At 31.9% G+C, this 18,623-nt stretch overlaps 1 protein-coding gene across 1 annotated transcript in view; it reads left to right on the top strand.

The window, feature by feature from the left end:
* The window catches only part of LOC127554296 (cytochrome P450 27C1), a 40,777-nt gene extending 24,966 nt beyond the window's left edge, over positions 1-15,811 (top strand). The window contains exons 6-9 of the mRNA XM_051985695.1: positions 2,303-2,469; positions 2,973-3,051; positions 11,861-12,064; positions 13,350-15,811. Of these exons, the coding sequence (XP_051841655.1) occupies positions 2,303-2,469; positions 2,973-3,051; positions 11,861-12,064; positions 13,350-13,466 (567 nt within the window). The 3' untranslated portion in view covers positions 13,467-15,811. The remainder of the gene's footprint in view (positions 1-2,302; positions 2,470-2,972; positions 3,052-11,860; positions 12,065-13,349) is intronic.
* The last annotated feature ends 2,812 nt before the right edge of the window (positions 15,812-18,623 follow it).

Below are 18,623 nucleotides of genomic sequence, written 5' to 3' on the forward strand. Positions count from 1 at the left end.
AACTTTAAGGACATTGCATAATTTAATGCTGCCTGAATTTCTGGTTTTGTTTAACAAGTTTTTTGGGTTGGTAAAGATTTCCAAAAGAAAATGACATTTTTCTTACAAATTATAAAGTGAAGGTACACCAAGGGATTGTGAAACATTTCATATAGTATTTTGTAAGATCTCTTTTTATTGGCTTCTAAGTCTTTTACTAATGCGGGTGTAATGTTGGGAGTGAGAGAAAAAGGAGATGCTGAGAACTTAAGAGGGTATAATTTTTACAGAAAAAACTATTGTGTAATCACATTTTTTCCTCCCCTGTTGGGAAGACTGACCTATGAGTTCTGATGAGTAGTTCAAAGTTATTTCAACATTAAGAAAATGAAGTGTGTCATTTGCAAAAATTCCACATATTTTGCAAGTGATTTTCCATGCCTATGTGGAACTTATCTTTTTGAAATAATGCTAATTGAGAAAACATCATATAGAATATGGTAATTTAGAAGCAATATGAGTCTCAGTCTTAGTTAATTGTTTTTCATGGATCTGGCAGGAAAGATGAGTTTTGTTTATATAATGAAATAATCTCTTTTGTTATTGTTGTATCTTGGTTTTATGTTTGTATATACATATGCTTATATATACACACATATATACATATATGTTTACATAGATATGTATATATCTATTACCTATATGAAATTTAAGTGGCTAATATGTGCTTGTTTTTATTTCTTGAAATCTAAAAAGAAAAGACAAAGCTTGCCAAACTTGAGGTATGGAATCGAGAGAACAGGAAACTCTTGGACTAGGAATAAGTTGGGGAAAATTTCTTGCAGCCTACTATAGAAATTCTTAGATGAAGCTCTTAGATGCAGTAGGTCATTGCTCAAGGATTTTAAATAGAAGCAGGTTTTCCGAAAAAATGGAAAGCTGCTTCTAGTAGCATTAAAAAAAAAAAAAGATCTGTTAAACTATGAGAAAGCAAGGACAAAAATGAAAAAAAAAACTGTCTGCTCTGAGAAAGCTTACATATTATGAGAGGATGCCAGTAGAAGAGAATTTCATTTTAATTACATATTTTTAAAATTCTATATGATATAATTTATTTATGACTTAATTTTACATAATATTCGGTTTACAGAACATCTTAAACAGCCTTTTTTTTTTTTTAAACACTGAATTAGGATCTTTTATCATAATTGTCAATGTCTGAGAATTGACAAGTGACTCAGATGTAATTTCCTCCTGCCATCTAGTGGTAGGTACGGATATTATAGAAAGAAGAATAGAGAAGGGAAAAACTTCCAAGTTACCAAGATAGTGCCTCAATTTCGATTTATAAGTTGACAAACTGTGACAGTACTCCTATTCACTTTCATATTGCCATTCTTTTTATGGACATTTATTTAGCTTTTAAAATTCTCTGTGTTTCAAAGATCTGCGGATTTATCTATTTAATTTGTTTTGATCAAGATGAGTACTCCGTCTGCTGATGCAGATCACAGCCTCTGTATGACTTCCTTTTCCCTGGAGACAATCTAATAATGAAGCTCTCAGAATTTAGCTATACTGGGACTGAGTCTTTATTATAAAAGTCTTCGAAAAACCTTGAGATGCCTAGAACAAAACCATAATTCAGAGAAAACTCTGCTATGGGCTATATAACTCAAATTTTAGATATTGGGAAAAGCATTTTTATTGTGGAATTTATTGTGGAATATTATGTGGAACTCATAAGAAAATAACAATTATAAAAATGATAAAAATTAATATTAGTTTAAACTTTGAGGTTAAATGCAAGTAGTTAGAAATATTGGTACTGAATTTGAGAACTATGCCACTATTCTTCCTCCCAAAGAATGATATGAATAGTTATAGAGTAATTCCATCCTGAATCTAGGGACCAATTTAAGTCCTAACCAGTTAAGCATTCTGTATTTACTAAGATTAAAAAAAAAAAATTCAGAAATAAAATCTCTTGCTCTTTATTAAAAATAGCATTTGTAATATTAGATGATTTTGTTTTCAAGAATATTTAGGCTGTAGTTTTTTTTTTTTTTTCTGTGATGGATTTAGAAAGAGACATGTTTGTTTTGGCAAAGTAAAAGGTATTATGGAGAAATAGCATGTGATGTAATTTAACTCCATTTGACCTAGATGTTCCTTATAACTCAACTGCGTTATACCTGTATATGTAGAAAATGGTATGTCTTATCTAGACATCCTCATTTTTGAAGCATTTAATGTTTGGTTGTTTTGTAACTTGTTTTAATTGTGCATACATGTATGTTTTTTGTTTGTTTTTAAAAATTAGACTTCTTTCACTCTGTCTTGGGCTGCATACCTATTGGCAAAGCATCCTGAAGTTCAGCAATCAGTGTATAATGAGATCATTGAGAATTTGGGAAAGAAACATATTCCAACAGCAGAGGATATCCCCAAAGTACCATTGATCAGAGCTCTGCTCAAGGAAACCCTAAGGTAGAAAGATTTCAAAAGTCATATAAATAAGTATACCTTTAAAGCCTCAATTCCTTTCCCAAGGTAATTATAATGAACAACTTAGAAAGCCAGTTCATTTAAATCTTGCATCTACTTTTAAGAACTTAAACTTTTTATCTATGCCCAATAAGATCAGCATTTATTATTCAAGCTTCTGGATTATTCAATAAGGAAAAAAATTCATGACAAAATGTGCATTGCCTAATATACATCAAGGGCAAGTTTTTCATGTCTGACTTGTTAGCTTTATTTGCATAACAACTGAAGTGCTTGTCTATTGTACAATTTAGCATTTAATTTCTACAAAAAATGTAACTCTTCAGTCTACTAGTTTTCATTAATCAAAAATTTTTTTTCTCTTCCAGGTATATTGGGAGCTATTTATTTGATAGAATTGTGGTTCTAAAATATGCAGTTATTTGGGATATAAATTGTTTATCTTTGCAATAATTAAAACTATTCCATGTTTTATATCTCTCTAGGTTATTTCCAGTTTTACCAGGAAATGGTAGAGTAACCCAAGAAGATTTGATTATCGGAGGATATCTAATTCCAAAAGGAGTGAGTTTGGCATGTAATTAGGGGAGATGATTGGAATTGTAATCCTTTCTCTAGTTACTTAGGTAAAACTTCAAAACATTCCCTTTTTTGCAGATACTTTGTTGTAAAAAGGGAGCTGAATGAACCTTGAGTTAAAATGTGTAATGATAATTTTTTTTTCAGAAAGGAACCTTCTAATTTCCCTCAGTGATCTACTTTAGGAAGTTCCAGTATCCCTCAGAACATTGCCTTTAAAAAAAAAAAAAAAAAAAAGGAGAGGAAGAACTAAAAGTAGTTAAAACTAAGAACAGTGCTTAATATATTCTCCACTCCTTTTTTTATTTTTTCTCTCAACCTAGTCCTGTATTTTTTTGTTACTTCAGTTTTAAATCTTTTTAAAACAATGGTGAATGTTTATTGAGCATTTGTATAAGATATTGGGGAAGGATGGAGAACCTGGGATACAAAAGAAGATAAATAATGGTTCCATTCCTAATTAAAGAATTAATGAGTTTTGAAGGACAAGATATAAATGGATGAAAGGTTTTTATAAAACGTGAGAGCTAGAAACCTAGAAATCATCTGAACCAAAGAGACACTGAGTGCAGAGAAGTGAAATGAATTCCCTATAGTCACATCAGGAGTCAGTAGCAGAGCTACAATTTGAACCTACTCTTGAACTCCAAATCCAACACCGTTTTTTTTTTTTTAATTTTTTACTATAGCTTTTTATTTACAAGTTATATGCATAGGTAATTTTTCAGCATTGACAATTGCAAGACCTTGTGTTCCAATTTTTCCCTTTCTTCCCCCCACTCCCTCCCCTAGATGGCAGGTAGACCAATACATGTTAAATATGTTAAAGTACATGTTAAATACAATCTATGTATACATGTCCATACAGTTATTTGCTGTGAAGAATTGGACTTTGAAATAATGTACAATTAACCTGTGAAGGAAATAAAAAATGCAGGTGGACAAAAATAGAAGGATTGAGTATTCTATGTAATGGCTCATACTCATTTCCCAGAGTTCTTTCCCTGGGTGTAGCTGGTTCAGTTCATTACTGTTCTATTGGAACTGATTTGGTTCATCTCATTGTTGAAAGAGAGCCACATCCATCAGAACTGATCATCATATGGTATTGTTGTTGAAGTATATAATGATCTCCTGGTCCTGCTCATTTCACTCAGCATCAGTTCATTTAAGTTTCTCCAAGCCTCTCTGTATTCATCCTGCTGGTCATTTCTTACAGAAGAATAATATTCCATAACATTCATATACCACGATTTACCCAGCCATTCTCCAACTGATGGGCATCCATTCAATTTCCAATTTCTTGCCACTACAAAGAGGGCTGCTACAAACATTTTTGCACATGTGGGTCCTATTCCCTCCTTTAAGATCTCTTTGGGATATAAGCCCAGTAATAATTATTGGATCAAAAGGTATGCACAGTTTGATAACTTTATTCCAAATTGCTCTCCAGAATGGCTGGATGTATTCACAATTCCATCAACAATCAAATCCAACACATTTCTATACTGCATTACTTTTAAGAGAGGTCACTTGTAGTTATTACTCAGGAAAAAATTTATAAGCAAATGAGTAAATGCTTATTGATGTAAATTGATGTAAAATGGATTATAGTCTCTATTTAAATGTGGAGTGTCAAGTAATTCACTACTTAGTGAAATTTAAATAGATATATGATAAATTGAGCAGTGATTAAGCACTTTTTATATGCTAAGCACTGTACTGAGGAAAAGGGATAGTCTACAAGAAGTTTGCATTTTGCTGGAGGAAGACACCAATAAAGGAGAGGTAGAAAAAAGAGGTAGCCATAGAGATGGCAGCATAGTGTGGAGATGGCTGGGGATGTCAGGGCTTGGTTCTAGACACAATGAGGTAGAAGCTCATCCATTAGAGTTTGTCAACCCAAGGGCAGAGTTCCAAGTTCCAGTAGGAGGGTTAGGAGATAAAGGTGATGGCTGCAGTGCAGGTTGCATGGTATAGAGTTGGCTAGAAAGGACAGATCATATTACAGTGTTTGTCCTTATTTTAATCTAAAACTTGTTTCCCCTTAATTTCCTGTTAATAGTCCTAGTTCTGTCCATTGGAGGGCCCACACAGTGTAAGTCTGAGATCGTCCTTCAAATAGTACACATTTAACATGCTTAGATTTGAACTCAATAATTCAGGGGATCTGAGCAGTGAAGAATACAGTTCTTTACCTTAAATTTTCTCTGCATTCTCCCCCATTTTCTCCTCCCTTCAGTCAGAGGAAAATGTGTTCCTTTTTTTGTTAAGAGTTCCACCCCTTTCCTTATACTGTTGACTTTTGTACTTTCTGACTTGAAGGGAGTTTGCCCCTTTAGTCAGATCTCTCTATAATCATCATTCTCTTTGGATTCCCCAGAACTGTTCCTGCTGCCCAGAAACATTCCCAAGTCTTCTCCCTCTTAAGGAAAAACCCTCTACTCAGACTAGCATCCTGTATTTATTGATATAGTCTAAAGGGACCCAGGATTCAGAATTAGAAGACCTGATTTCAGATCTTGCTCTGCTCCTTTTTTTTCCCCCTATGTAGTGTGCTGGGCAAGTTCTTTAATTTGTCTGGACCTCTGATTCCTCATCAGTAAAATGAGGTGGTCAGCTCTAAATCTATGACTTTGTGATCAAAATTCTTAGAAAAAACTACTATGCTCATTACTTCCACTTCCTCACCTTCTACATACTTCTTAGTCCCTTGTACTCTGGTTTCCAATTCTACCCAATTCAATTTACTTTCTTCAAAGTTATCAATAATTTCTTTATAGCTAAGACTAATGGATTTTTCTCAGACCTCATCCTTCTTGACTTCTGCATAGTGTTTGGCCCCTACTGCTGGTTAGTTTTTTCTTCTGGAGCATTTGTGACCGCTGCTTTTTCCTTAGGCTCTTTCTTCTTAGGTAACCATTTTCATTTTCCACTAATGGATTATCTTCATTAGGCTGTATCTCTTCCTTTGTTTGGCCTCTGCCTTCATTTTAGGTCTCTCTTCTCTCCTTGCTTATCCTAGACTGTTACTGAAGCTTTTTAACTGGTTTCCAATATCTTAGTCTCTCATCTCTTCAATCCATGCTGCATCCAATCAACAAGCTTTTCTTAAATTTCTCCTATGTGCCAAAAACTATTTGAATCCTGGGAATACTAGTTCAAAGAATGAAATAATCTCTATACACAAGGAGCTTACATTTTAATGGAAGAGGCAAAAATAGATATACAAATATATGCAGCAAGTAAATATAAAGTAAATATGAGCATATGCAAAATAATTGAATACAAGGTAATTTGGAAGAGAATAAACTAGCTATTGTACAGATCAGAAAATGTAGAAGATAATACTTGAACTTTCTTTTATTGTATTTATACATTTGAGTACATTTGAGTTCTAGGTTGTTTCCTTCCCTTCCTTCTAACCCCGTGCTAAAGAAAGCCATCATTTCACCCACGCATGTATATAATATGTGAAATTGTACAGTACATAGTTCTACATATCATTTCTTTTTATGGAGGTAGCATTTTCCTTCATAGGTCCTTTGTAGTTTGTTGAAGTATTCATATGTGTGTATGTTTCTCTCAATATATATGTGTTATCATTCATATCTACTCTTCCAATAGTATTGCTATTACTATATACAACATTCTTTTGTTTCTATTCATTATTTCATGCAGGTCTTTCTATATTTTCCAAAAATCAACCTACTCATCATTTCTTACAGCATGGTAGTATTCTATCACAATCATATACTAAAGCGTATGTAGCCATTCTTCAATTGGTGGGCAGCCTCTCAAATTCCATTTTTCTATCACAAAGAGAGTTGCTGTAAATATTTTAGAACATATAGGTTCTTTTCCTTTTTCCCTGTTCACCTTGGGAAACAGACTTAATAGTGGTATTAATATGATACATACAGTTTTATTTGGGTATAATTAGATTGCTTTTTGAACTGTTTTTTAAACAAGGATTCTATGAAGGATTATCCATTTGTACTATAGGTTAGGAGACTTGTGGTAATTTTGAGTTTCACAGTTCTTGGTCATAGGATAAGGTAAAAAACGAGACATTTTCTCTTATTTCCTTAATCTTTCAAACCTCTGCAAAACAGAAATCAAAGATAAATTTCATCTGTATCCATAATTTAGGACATCTAGAATCCAAAAAAATGCTGTGGAGATCCTGGTTCCATATTGTAGAGGTCTGCTTAGGATAGGACAGATAGCCATAGCATATTTACAGTGCTTTAGACTATAACTGGGATGAAAAGACAGGAGGGAAAGAAGAGTTCTGAAGAGCATGGGGCTCAGGATACAGCCCAGATCCTACTCGACCTTACAAATCTAATCTTATCTATAAATGCTGGATGTTCAAAAATAAAGTAGCTAAAGCATTCTTAGAGTTTTTAAATGCTTTTTTCCACTAAAAAAATACTTTATTCATTTCATTTTTAAACCTCACAATTATTTCCTTCCCTTAGTATCCTTACTTTCTCATTCCAAAAGAGCCTTGTTAAATAATATGTAGTATTTTTAAGACACAAAAAAGGGAAAAGAAAAAGTAGTTAAATCAACTTAAGTGATCAGTACATCAAAAAAAATGTTTGAAAATATGTGCTGTATATGACACTTGTGGATCTCCCACTACTGCAAAGGAAAGTTAGAAATATCTTCTTGAATCTCTTCTTTGAGCCATGCTTGTTCTTTATAATGCTAAAACACTGATTTTTGATTTTGTTTTTTGTAATGGTTCTGTTCATTTTCATTTTTATGGTCATTGTCTATATTTTTTTTGGCTGTACTTCATTCTGCATTGCTTCATATAGTCCTTTTCATTTATCTCTATATATATCATTCATCATTTCTTATAATACAGTGATATTTCATTATATTCATGTGCCACAGTCTGTTTTTACCACTGAGGTAATCCTTAGTGGATGGACATCTACTTGTTACCAATTTGAACAAGAAAAGCTGTCATAAATATAGTGGTATATATTGGACTTTCTTTTTATCAGTGATCTTGGAGTAAGCCTTGTAGTAGAATCTCTGGGTCAGAGGACATTGCACTTGTCTTTCCACAACCCCTTTAACAGTGACTATTCTCATCTTTTTGTCATCCTTGCCAATTTGAGGTATGTGAGGTGAAACACTGGGATTGTTTAGATTTACATTTATTGTATTACTAATGATTTGGAGCATTTTTTCATATGCTTGTTAATACTCTACAGATTTTCTGTTGAAAACTGTTTGTTCATATCCTTTGACCTATTTCCCCTATTGGGGAACATCTTTTGGGGTTATATATATTCTACATGCCGTCTTGCTCTTTTTTCATAAGTTCAGCAATTTAGATTGTTCATTATTGTATAGATTAAGCCTTTAATTCTAAAAAAAAAAAGTTGTTTTGGGAGCATTGATTATATCAAGCTGTAAAATGTGGTATGGACCCAGTGACAAATCTGGATGTCATGGGAAGACTAGATTAGCTGAGTTAGAAGAGTCTCATTACTAGATTAGACACAAGGTGATGAATACTTTTTAGTGATAACAATTCAGGAAGTCACCTACCGAGGCATAAGAGATGCATTTGGAATAGATGCAAAAAAAAATCTGCATTGATGAATTTACAAAGAAATGTTTCATTAATGAATTTTATCTTTGTATTAGTTATTTATACAGAGAAATTCTTCCTTCTTCCTGCTGATTTCTCCCTTGTGACAAAGGAAAATAATTAAGCAAAAACATCAGTAACTGAATCCAAGTCTATAAGATATTCTGTAATATTCTGTGTGAGTAGTGCCCCATTTCTCTTCTATGAGAATCAAGGCAGATTTCATGATAAATTCTCCAACAACTTCATTGATTTTTTTCAGTTACTCAAAGTCTATTTTCCTTTTATGCATCTTTTTATTTATATTTTTGTAATTATTGGATGACTGAGAAAGCACTTTCCTCAACTGTGAAACAATAATGATAATAATAGCACTTACCTCTCAGGGTTGTTGTGAGGATCAAATGAGATCATTTTTGTAGTGCTTAGCATACTCATAGTGCCTGGTATGTGGTAGGTGTTTCCTTCCATTTCTCTTTTAACCTTTTTTCTTTTTTATTTCCAACTTAAATAATATTCTTCATGATATAAAAAATAGAAATGTAAAAGAAGTTAAATAATTCTGCTTTAGCTGATATCCATTAACAATCATCCTTCTTATTTTTGCAGTGTTCCTATTCATTATTTCTTCCTTTCCTTATCTTCAACATAACTTGAAAAGCAAAGTTCTTTGTTCCTAGCAATTTTTTGCAAGCCTTAACTCACTTGGGGATTTTTATCTTCCTAATATAACTTTTAAAAGCATTTTATGTTCTTAATTTGTTACAGTTATTTTGAATAGAATTTCTTTTTCTAGGTCTTCTTGTTGGGTTTTGTTGGTAACAGGATGTTGTTGATTTATGTGTTTTTTTTGTTTATTCTGCAACTTTACTGAAGTTATTGCTTTACTTTTTAATGATAGTTCTTTAAGATTTTCCTCAATAAAACTCACATTTTTATATCCCTTCATATGCACTTCATATACAAGTATCATAGCACCTAAATACTTAAAGGAAAAGTGAATTGGAAGAATAGTTAGTAAAACTATAAAAGTAGGGACTCTCACTGTACCCTTTTGGACCTAGATAAATCTAGGTAAATCTAACCAAAGCATAAAAAAGGGGGAAAAAGATCTAAATAGAACTATAGGAAAATTAAACATTGATAGAGCTCTAGAAATTACTAAATAGGAATAGAAAATAGTTTACTTATTGCTAATCTGTTTATAGCACCTACTATGACTGATAAGTAGAATGTGATATAAATTTATTTCCCCTTGAAATATTAATTGAACTTGGTCCTCAGCTTCATTACCTTGAGTAGCCTGACACCAGCTGTTTGTACACAGTACTTTTACAAAAATTGATCACATAATGGAACATAAAAAATATCAAAAATATGGAAAATTAGAAATACTAAATACATTATTTAGTAGTTTCAGCATAATAAAAGTCATATTCAATAAAATCTCCTTAAAGGAAAAAATTAAAAAGTAATTGGAGACAATGTAGCATAGTTCTAAAAACTGGCTAGTGAAAAAACAAATTATAGGAAAATTAAAAATTTTATCAAAAAAATGTATCCAACACTTTCTCTGTTTAATAGTCTAGAAAGCATAAAAATAAATGACAGGCTTTTCCATAAAATAGTAATATTGATTTTTTAAAAGAGTAAACATTATATGTAATGGAGAAAAGTTACAGATCTTTCCAAAAAGTTCAGAAATAAAGCAAAGATCCCCATTATCATTATCGTTATTAGAGGCATTCCTAGGAATGCTGCTGTAGTAATAAGATAAGGAAAAAATATTGGGAGAGTAAGCATAGTCAGAGAAGAAACAAAATTATTGTTTTTTGCCAGTGATATGATGATTTATTGAGAAAACCTTAAAGGACTTTCCAAAATTAATTGAAACAATAAATTCAGCAGAGTTGTAGGGTACAAAAATACAATACACATAAATCATCAGCATTCTGTATAATTACTGACAAAACCAAGAAGAAGAGCTAGAAAAGGAACTCTTATTCAAAATAAATATAGTAGTTGTGAGATATTTGAAAGTGTGTCAATCTAGATATGCCAGAAATTATTTGCATACAAAAATAAAGTCCTCTTTAGCAAAATTGACAAAAATGGAAAATGATAATTATTAGAGAGGTTATCAGAAAATGGGTGCATTGATAAACTGGTATGAATTGGTCCAGCTATTCTAGAAAGGATTTTGGAGCTCTTCCCCAAAAGTTACTAAATGGTACATATTGTTTGACTTACCGATATTATTACCAGGCTGATATCCCAGAAAGAACAAAGAAGGAGTAAAAGGACATTGTGTAGAAAACTATAACAGCTTTCTTTGGATAGTGGCCAAAAATAGAAAATTAAGAGAGTGCTCTCCTATTGGGGAAGGACTAAACAAATTAAAATAAACTAAACAAAATATAATAAACAAATAATATAATATAAATTATGATATAATAAAATATAACAAATAATAAATAATATAATTAAAAACAAATAATAATATGAATATAATGGAATATTTGCAGCAGAAGAGTTTGAGTTTGTATTCGTCTGAGGAACCACAGTCAGACACACTATAACTTGACTAACATAATGATATCATTTTGATCCTCTTTGAGAACAAAGGACAATAACACACACATAACTATAATTATGTTGAAATGGACCATTTCAGAGAAAATTAGGAAGTCCTCTATGAACTGATGCAGAATGAGCATAATGAAGAGAGTAAATTATACAATAACTGTTTTCATGGAATAGTAGCTTTAAGATTTTAGATCTCACGGTAAGCCATGAATTCAGAATACTAAAGATGAAACATGACACCCTTCTCCTGACAGAAAGGTGATAAAACACAGAATGAGACGTACATTTTTGTATATGGATAATGTAGGAATTTTTTTTTGCTGAAACATAAATATATTTTTAATTTTTTTTCTTTTCTCATTTTTTTCCATTTTTCAATTTGGAAGAAATCATAAGAAGGAGAGATAATAGGTGCTTTTAAAAATTACCATTTTTTTAAAAAAAGACACAAATATATCCTTGTTTAGGATTATAATATGGTTTCATGGGTTACTTTCTGGGTAAGATGTCTTTGTAGTGACTGTTTAATATTTTTCACTTAACTCAGCTTTTATATGCCACAATTCTTTTCTGTTGTAAATGGTTTCTCAGACTCAATTGGCTTTATGTCATTATGCTACATCTTATGAAGAAGAAAATTTCCCAATGGCAAAAGACTTCAAACCTGAGCGCTGGCTGAGGAAAGGAAATATGGACAGAGTAGACAACTTTGGTTCCATCCCGTTTGGTTATGGCCTCCGTAGCTGTATAGGAAGAAGAATAGCAGAGCTAGAAATTCATCTTGTAATGATACAGGTAAGCGATGCATATTGTAATTTGATCCCTTTCACTCTGCTGAATTGAATTATGTTTTGTAAAAAGCATGTTTTAGGTTAAAAAGGAAAAATAATTTTGAAAACTTGAAAATATTATTTTAAATGAGAAATTCTTAATTTTTTTATGTGTGGACCCCTTTGGCAGTCTGATCACTTCTCAGAATCAAGTCAGAATCATTTCTCAGAATAATATAATATTTTAAGATATATAAAATAAAATATATAGTATTACAGAAGAAACCAATGATATTGAAATATAGTCATCAAAATATTTGAAAAACAACTTCACAAGTTCTAGGTTAACAAGTTCTCCTAAATCGTCTTATGCTAAAAAATAAATCCCTATGCTATCTGCTGTGATGTAAAAGAAAATTGATATTTTATCTTTTCATTCTAAAGCTCGCTCTCTCTCTTTCTCTCTCTCTTTTTTGGTTGAAATTTCAATTGCTGGGTATAGGTGTTTAAAAACCAGGCACCTTGAATTTGGATATATACATTGTTTTCCATTTGAATATGCAAGAGTTTTAAATTAATAACTTTTTTTTGTTCTTTGGGCAAGGAAATATTGGTCATATTTACAAGTTCATTTCTCAGATGAAGAACACAGTATACATTTTCTAAAATAAACATATATTATAAGGAAGTTTCTATTTCTTACTTCCAATTTGAATTTCCAGTATGTTAGATACTGATATAAAACTCCAAGTGGAAGGGACAAAGCTGGAGCTTTCATAATGAATACTAAAATTTAAGCCTTTAAAATTTTTGATTTTTCACTTGTGACCTGTATTATTGCTCATGAGATCATAGGAATATAGACTTAGAGTTGGAAAAGACCTTGGAGGTATGTGGATATCTCCTTCCCCTTGCATTTTATATGAGGAAACTGAGGCCCAGAATGCCCAGGTAACCTGCCCAAGATCACACAGGTGGGGAAGGAGAGCTGAGATCCAAGATCAGGTCGCCCAGATCCTTAAGTTCCTCAGCTTTGCCTTAGGGCGAAGGTGTTGCACAATAAATGTGTATAGACTTACGGGCTCTTCCATGAATCATTTAGGCTAGTGTTCAGGAGTGAATGCTCTTTTTTCAAATGAATAGACCTCACAGATTTAGTATTTCTCCAGGAGGTAAACTTAATTTTCTTCAAAATTATCATTACTTTGGCTCCCTGGAATTGACAACAATGAAATATTTATCCTGTAGGGAAACTGCACTTTTTTACTTTAGAGAGTTAGAATGCTCATTTTCTCTCTTTTTCTTTTTAGCTGCTTCAACATTTTGAGATCAAAACTTCTCCTCTAACTAAAACAGTTCATGCTAAAACACATGGGCTTCTGACACCTGGAGAATCCATCAATGTACGATTTGTTACCCGAAAATGAGGCTTAATTTTTTTAGGTGGCTTTAGCAGACTCAGAATGAAAACTGGTTTATGTCTCCCTGATGTAAGCCAGGGGCTCTTTTTGTAACACTGATCAGTTGTGGAGAATAAGAAAAAGGATCATTTCCAGAAGAGACTGTTTGATTATAGAAAGACCTACAACTTTCTATTCTTTGCACAAAAGAGAACTATGAGTGTTTATATGGCATGATGTAAAAGAAAATTAATATTTTACCTTTTCATTTAAAAAGCTCTTTTTTCCTTATTTGAAACATCTATTGCTGGCAATAGATGTTCAAGAACCAGTGATATTAAATTGGGATGTCACCTATAGTGTCTTCCTTTTGAGTATGTAAGAGTATTTACAGTAATTTTTGGTCAAAGAAATGTTGGTTATATTTGTATTTGCACATTCATTTCTCAAGTGGAAAATGCAGAGTATATAAACTAACATTGACCAAGACTATATATTAGCAGGAAATTTCTATTTTTTTTTTTCCAATTTGAAGTGGATGTGTTGGGTGCTAATTTATAGCAATATAAGTTAGAGAAGAAAAAGTCAAATATTATCATTATATCTTCAAGTTCCAGTTTTGATATCTCTAAAATGAATTTGTAAAACTGAAAAAAAAAAAAAAACCTAGAATCTTATTCTCAGTTCTATTTTTATTGAACTTAGACACAAATCCTTGTTAAAAAGAAAAAGAAAGACCAATATGATCTGGGCAAACATTAGAAACATGTTTTAAGAAATTGATAAACAAGGTAGAATTTCATATTGAGTTTTAAGTCCTGACCTGGAAATTCAAGAAAACTAAAAAAGTGAATGTCAGGCGGTGAAATTGCTTTAAATTGAGGAAATGTCAGCAAAATGTAATCACAATGAAAAATTGCCTTAGCTCTAGAAGCTCTGGAATCTTTTCTGTTTACATTATAAACAGATCAGCTAATGAAATAAAAACTTCTAATTTAGAATTTTGAGCTGGAAATGCCCTTACAGAATAGTTGGTCCAAATCTCTCAGGCTAAGAAAACAGTAGGCCAAGAGAAGTTAAATATCAAGTTATTTTAAATGTAAGACCTCAGAAGTTCCTCATTAGAGCTGAAACAAAAGCAATCTGTATGCCCTAGGCAGAGCTTATAAATTATGTCCCTTGTGTGTTATTATCTCCCAGAAATTTTGGGCCTGTATTCTAACACCTGTGTAATACCTCATATTCTTGGAGCTAAAAGAACCTTAGAAAACGGGTAGTCAAATCTCTGTATTTTTCAGATGAAGAGGCTGAGATCCAGAAAAGGGAAATGTCTTGCTCAGACAGAGCTCAGTAGCTTAAGAGCATGGACAAGAACCAAATCTCCTTGCTCAATCAGGTGCTCTTACTTGTCAAAGACAGTAGAATTTCTTGCCATTGGCATTTTAATTCAGCAACAATTCACAACTTGAAGCTGGACGAAGTAATTGGCCTCGGGGGAAATAGTTTAAATAACATGGTGCCAGCCCTCAAGAAGCTTATGATCTAATAGGAAGAGAAGACAAAAACCCAGACAAACCGTAATAGCTTTGTAGGGAAAGTACATTAGAGAGTTATAGAACTAAGTGTTAACCTGATTTCCTAAGAGTCTCTTAGTTGTTAACTCTAGGAAAAATCAGGAAAATTTTCATGGAGAAAAGTATACTTTTTTAAAAAGAGGAATAGGAACAAGTAATGTTTATCAGCCCATCTCCTCTTAGAGCATGTTCACAAATTCCTTACTTTGCCCACTCCTCTCCCTGATTTTGCTGCTAATTATCTTTATTCATGCCTATGTATTATGTCCCTTCAATAGAAAAGATTTGGATATCTATGAATGGGGAGCCTCTGGTTATTTCTGTCAAGTTGCCTGCCATGACTATCACTGATAGCTAGCAAAGAGTCTCCTTCATACTAGAAGACTGGTTTTTATAGTGGATTCTTTAGTCTGTCATTAATTTCTAATTCCATTCATTTCAGTGTATCTTTTAATGTTATTTTTGCTCGAAAATATCCTTCTAACTAACATACTGTGGATCTTTTTTTTCATCTTCATAAAGTTAGACTTCAAAATGATTCATGAATAAAACCAGCATTAACTTTCATTTCATACTGTCTTTGTTTTGCATATAGTATTGAAACCTAAACCTGGCAATTACAAATTAGGTTTATGTGGACTCTGTAAAAATGTATAAATGTGAAAGTATGTCATATTAACTGATCAAGTATTGGAATGCTTTTTGAAGCAGTAGTTTATACATTGTTGTTCATAAAATTCACAAAAATATTCTCTTAGAAAAAGAAATTAAAACATTAAGAATAACGATCAAACTGGAAATGGCCTCTTAATTCTTTATCGTTATAGCATAGAACAATGAGTGATCTGAATTTTGTAAAATGAAATTGAGTCCTTTTGTGATTCAGCGGTATTATTTACAAACTAGCAAAATTGGTTACAAATGAACAGTAACTTACCAATTTCTTAAATTTCACAAAATACTTTGATGTAGATACTGTACTGGAACCTCGGGAGCAGAAAAGCAAAATAGGTCCAGGATTTTGATAAGACAGGAGGTGGAGCTAGTAAATTAAGATATATCCAAATTTAGTCCAGAAATTTAAACAAAGACAGGTAACAGACATGTCCAGACATGTAAGCAGAATCCAGACTTTAGAAGGTTAAGCAAAAAAGAATCAGGAGTCCAGACTAAGAGTGGAGAACATTAATTCTCCTTCCAAACATTCCTACTGACAAGACCAAAGCTAGATACAAATGTTGAAATATAAACAGAAATTAAGTGAAATAGAAAAAAGCTAACTACAAATGAGAAATTAGAAGATACTAAACAAGGATGAAGAGTTTATGTTCTAATAGGGGAAGATTATGCAAGTGTCTCTTCAAAATCCTAATATCAAAAGTTATAAGGGGGGGTAGCTAGGTGGCACAGTGGATAGAGCACCAGCCCTGTCAGGAGGACCTGAATTCAAATTTGACCTCAGACATTTAACACTTCCTAGCTTTGTGACCTTAGACAAGTTACTTAACCCCAAATGCTTCAGGAAAAAACAAATTAATTAATTTAAAAAGTTATAGAGGGAATTAAAAAAGACAGATTTGTCCTGAATTGAATTTGTCAAGGTTGGTCATTTTAAAAGAAGGGAGAAAAAAGAATATACACCAGGAGGAAAATGGGTGAAGAATAGGGGAAATCACTTCACATAATCAGGAAGTACAAATAAAACATTCCAACAAGAAGGAGGGGTAGAGAGAATGTGTACCACTTGAACCTCTTTTTCATTTGAACTGGTCAAAAAAAGGAAGAATATACACACACAGTTGATTGCCAAAATACATTTAACTCAACAGGGAGACCAGGAGTAAAAGCAAAGAGGGTAATAATAAAGAGTAATAATAAAGAGGGCAGATTATTGAAAGGATTGTCATATGTAAAATATACTAACAGGAAGAATATATTTTGAAGAGAGTTCAAAGGAAAAGAAAAAAATAAGCTATTCTTGGGCTCTGATTGAGGGAAAGAAAAGAGATATAAGGGGGTAGAATCAGAATGGATCAAGCACAGAGTATTGATGCTGACCATACTCTTCAGCATCCTCTTTATAATGATAGGATGAGAAAAAAATGAAAAATTATAGAAAAATAAGGTGGAAGTTCCAATTGTTCAGTAATGAAGAGAATCAGCAACACCCAGAGAGAGAACTATGGGAAATGAGTGTGGACCACAACATAGCATTTCCACTCTCTCTCTTATTGTTTGCTTTCATTTTTGTTTTCCTTCTCAGGTTTTTTTTTACTTTCTTACTAGATATGATTTTTTTGTACAGCAAGATAAATGTATAAATATGTATACATATATTGTATTTAACATATACTTTAACATATTTAACATGTATTGGTCTACCTGCCATCTAGGGGAGGGTATAGAGAAGGGGAAAAGTTGGAACAGAAGGTTTGCAAGGATCAATGCTGAAAAATTACCCATGCATGTTTTGTAAATAAAAAGCTATAATAATAGAAAAAAATTATCTTAATTGATAAACAAAATAAAAAGTTATTATCAACTGACTGATTTTGCCTATAAAAAATGAATGTGCATGTAAAACCTAAAAATAAATAAATAAAATTGTGCATTTCAAGAAAAAAAAAGAAAAGAAAAATAAGGTGGAGGGAAAAATTAACTATTATAACTGCACATGTGAACAGGAAGAACTCATTCATAATATGGAAGAAAATAGTTAAATGGATGAGAAAATGGAATCTAGCAAGATGTTGTTTACAAGAAATATGAAACAGATTCAAAATTAAGGGATTAGAGCAAACTCTATTGTGAGTTCAGCTGAGGTAAAGAAAAAAAAGGCAGAGGTAGTAAACATTATCTCAGGGCATTAGCAAAAATAGGTTTGATTAAAAGACACAATCTTTGTATAACCTGTATCAGATCACTTGCTGTCTTGGGGAGGAAGGAAAAAAAGGAGGGAAGAAAGAAAAAAAATTGGAGCTCAAAACCTTACAAAAATGAATGGTGAAAATCATCTTTATATTTAATTGGAAAAATAATATATTATTAAAATAAAATTTAAAAAGATAAGCAGGGAAACTGAATTGTACTGAAAGGTATTATAGAAAATGAATTCATAATAATATAACATATATACCAAGTAGGATAGCATCTAATTATCTAAAAGAAAAGTTAAATATGTTATATGGAGAAACTGGCCATAAAATTATAATATTAGTATACTCTTTCAGACCTAGGCAAATATAACTAAATTTTTTAAAAGTTAAGGACATGAATAGAATTTTTGAAAAGCTGGATATGATAGATGCCTGATGTCTATTAAATGGAAATGGAAAGGATTATGCATATTTTTCAGCTCTACATACTTTTCAATTTTATAAAAATTGACCATATATTGGGGCTTAATAATCTCACAAACAAATGTAGAAAAGCAGAAAAATTAAATACATCTGGGAACCATGCAATAAAAATCATATTTTTTAAAAGCCACTGAGAAATGGTTAATATTTATTGGAGATTAATTTAATCTTAAAGAATAGATGGATCAAATACTAAGTCATAGAAACAATAAATAATTTCATTAAAGATAACAACATTGAGTCAACAATAA

Source organism: Antechinus flavipes, chromosome 3 (assembly GCF_016432865.1).
Source record: "Antechinus flavipes isolate AdamAnt ecotype Samford, QLD, Australia chromosome 3, AdamAnt_v2, whole genome shotgun sequence".
NCBI classification, from domain to species: Eukaryota; Metazoa; Chordata; class Mammalia; order Dasyuromorphia; family Dasyuridae; genus Antechinus; species Antechinus flavipes.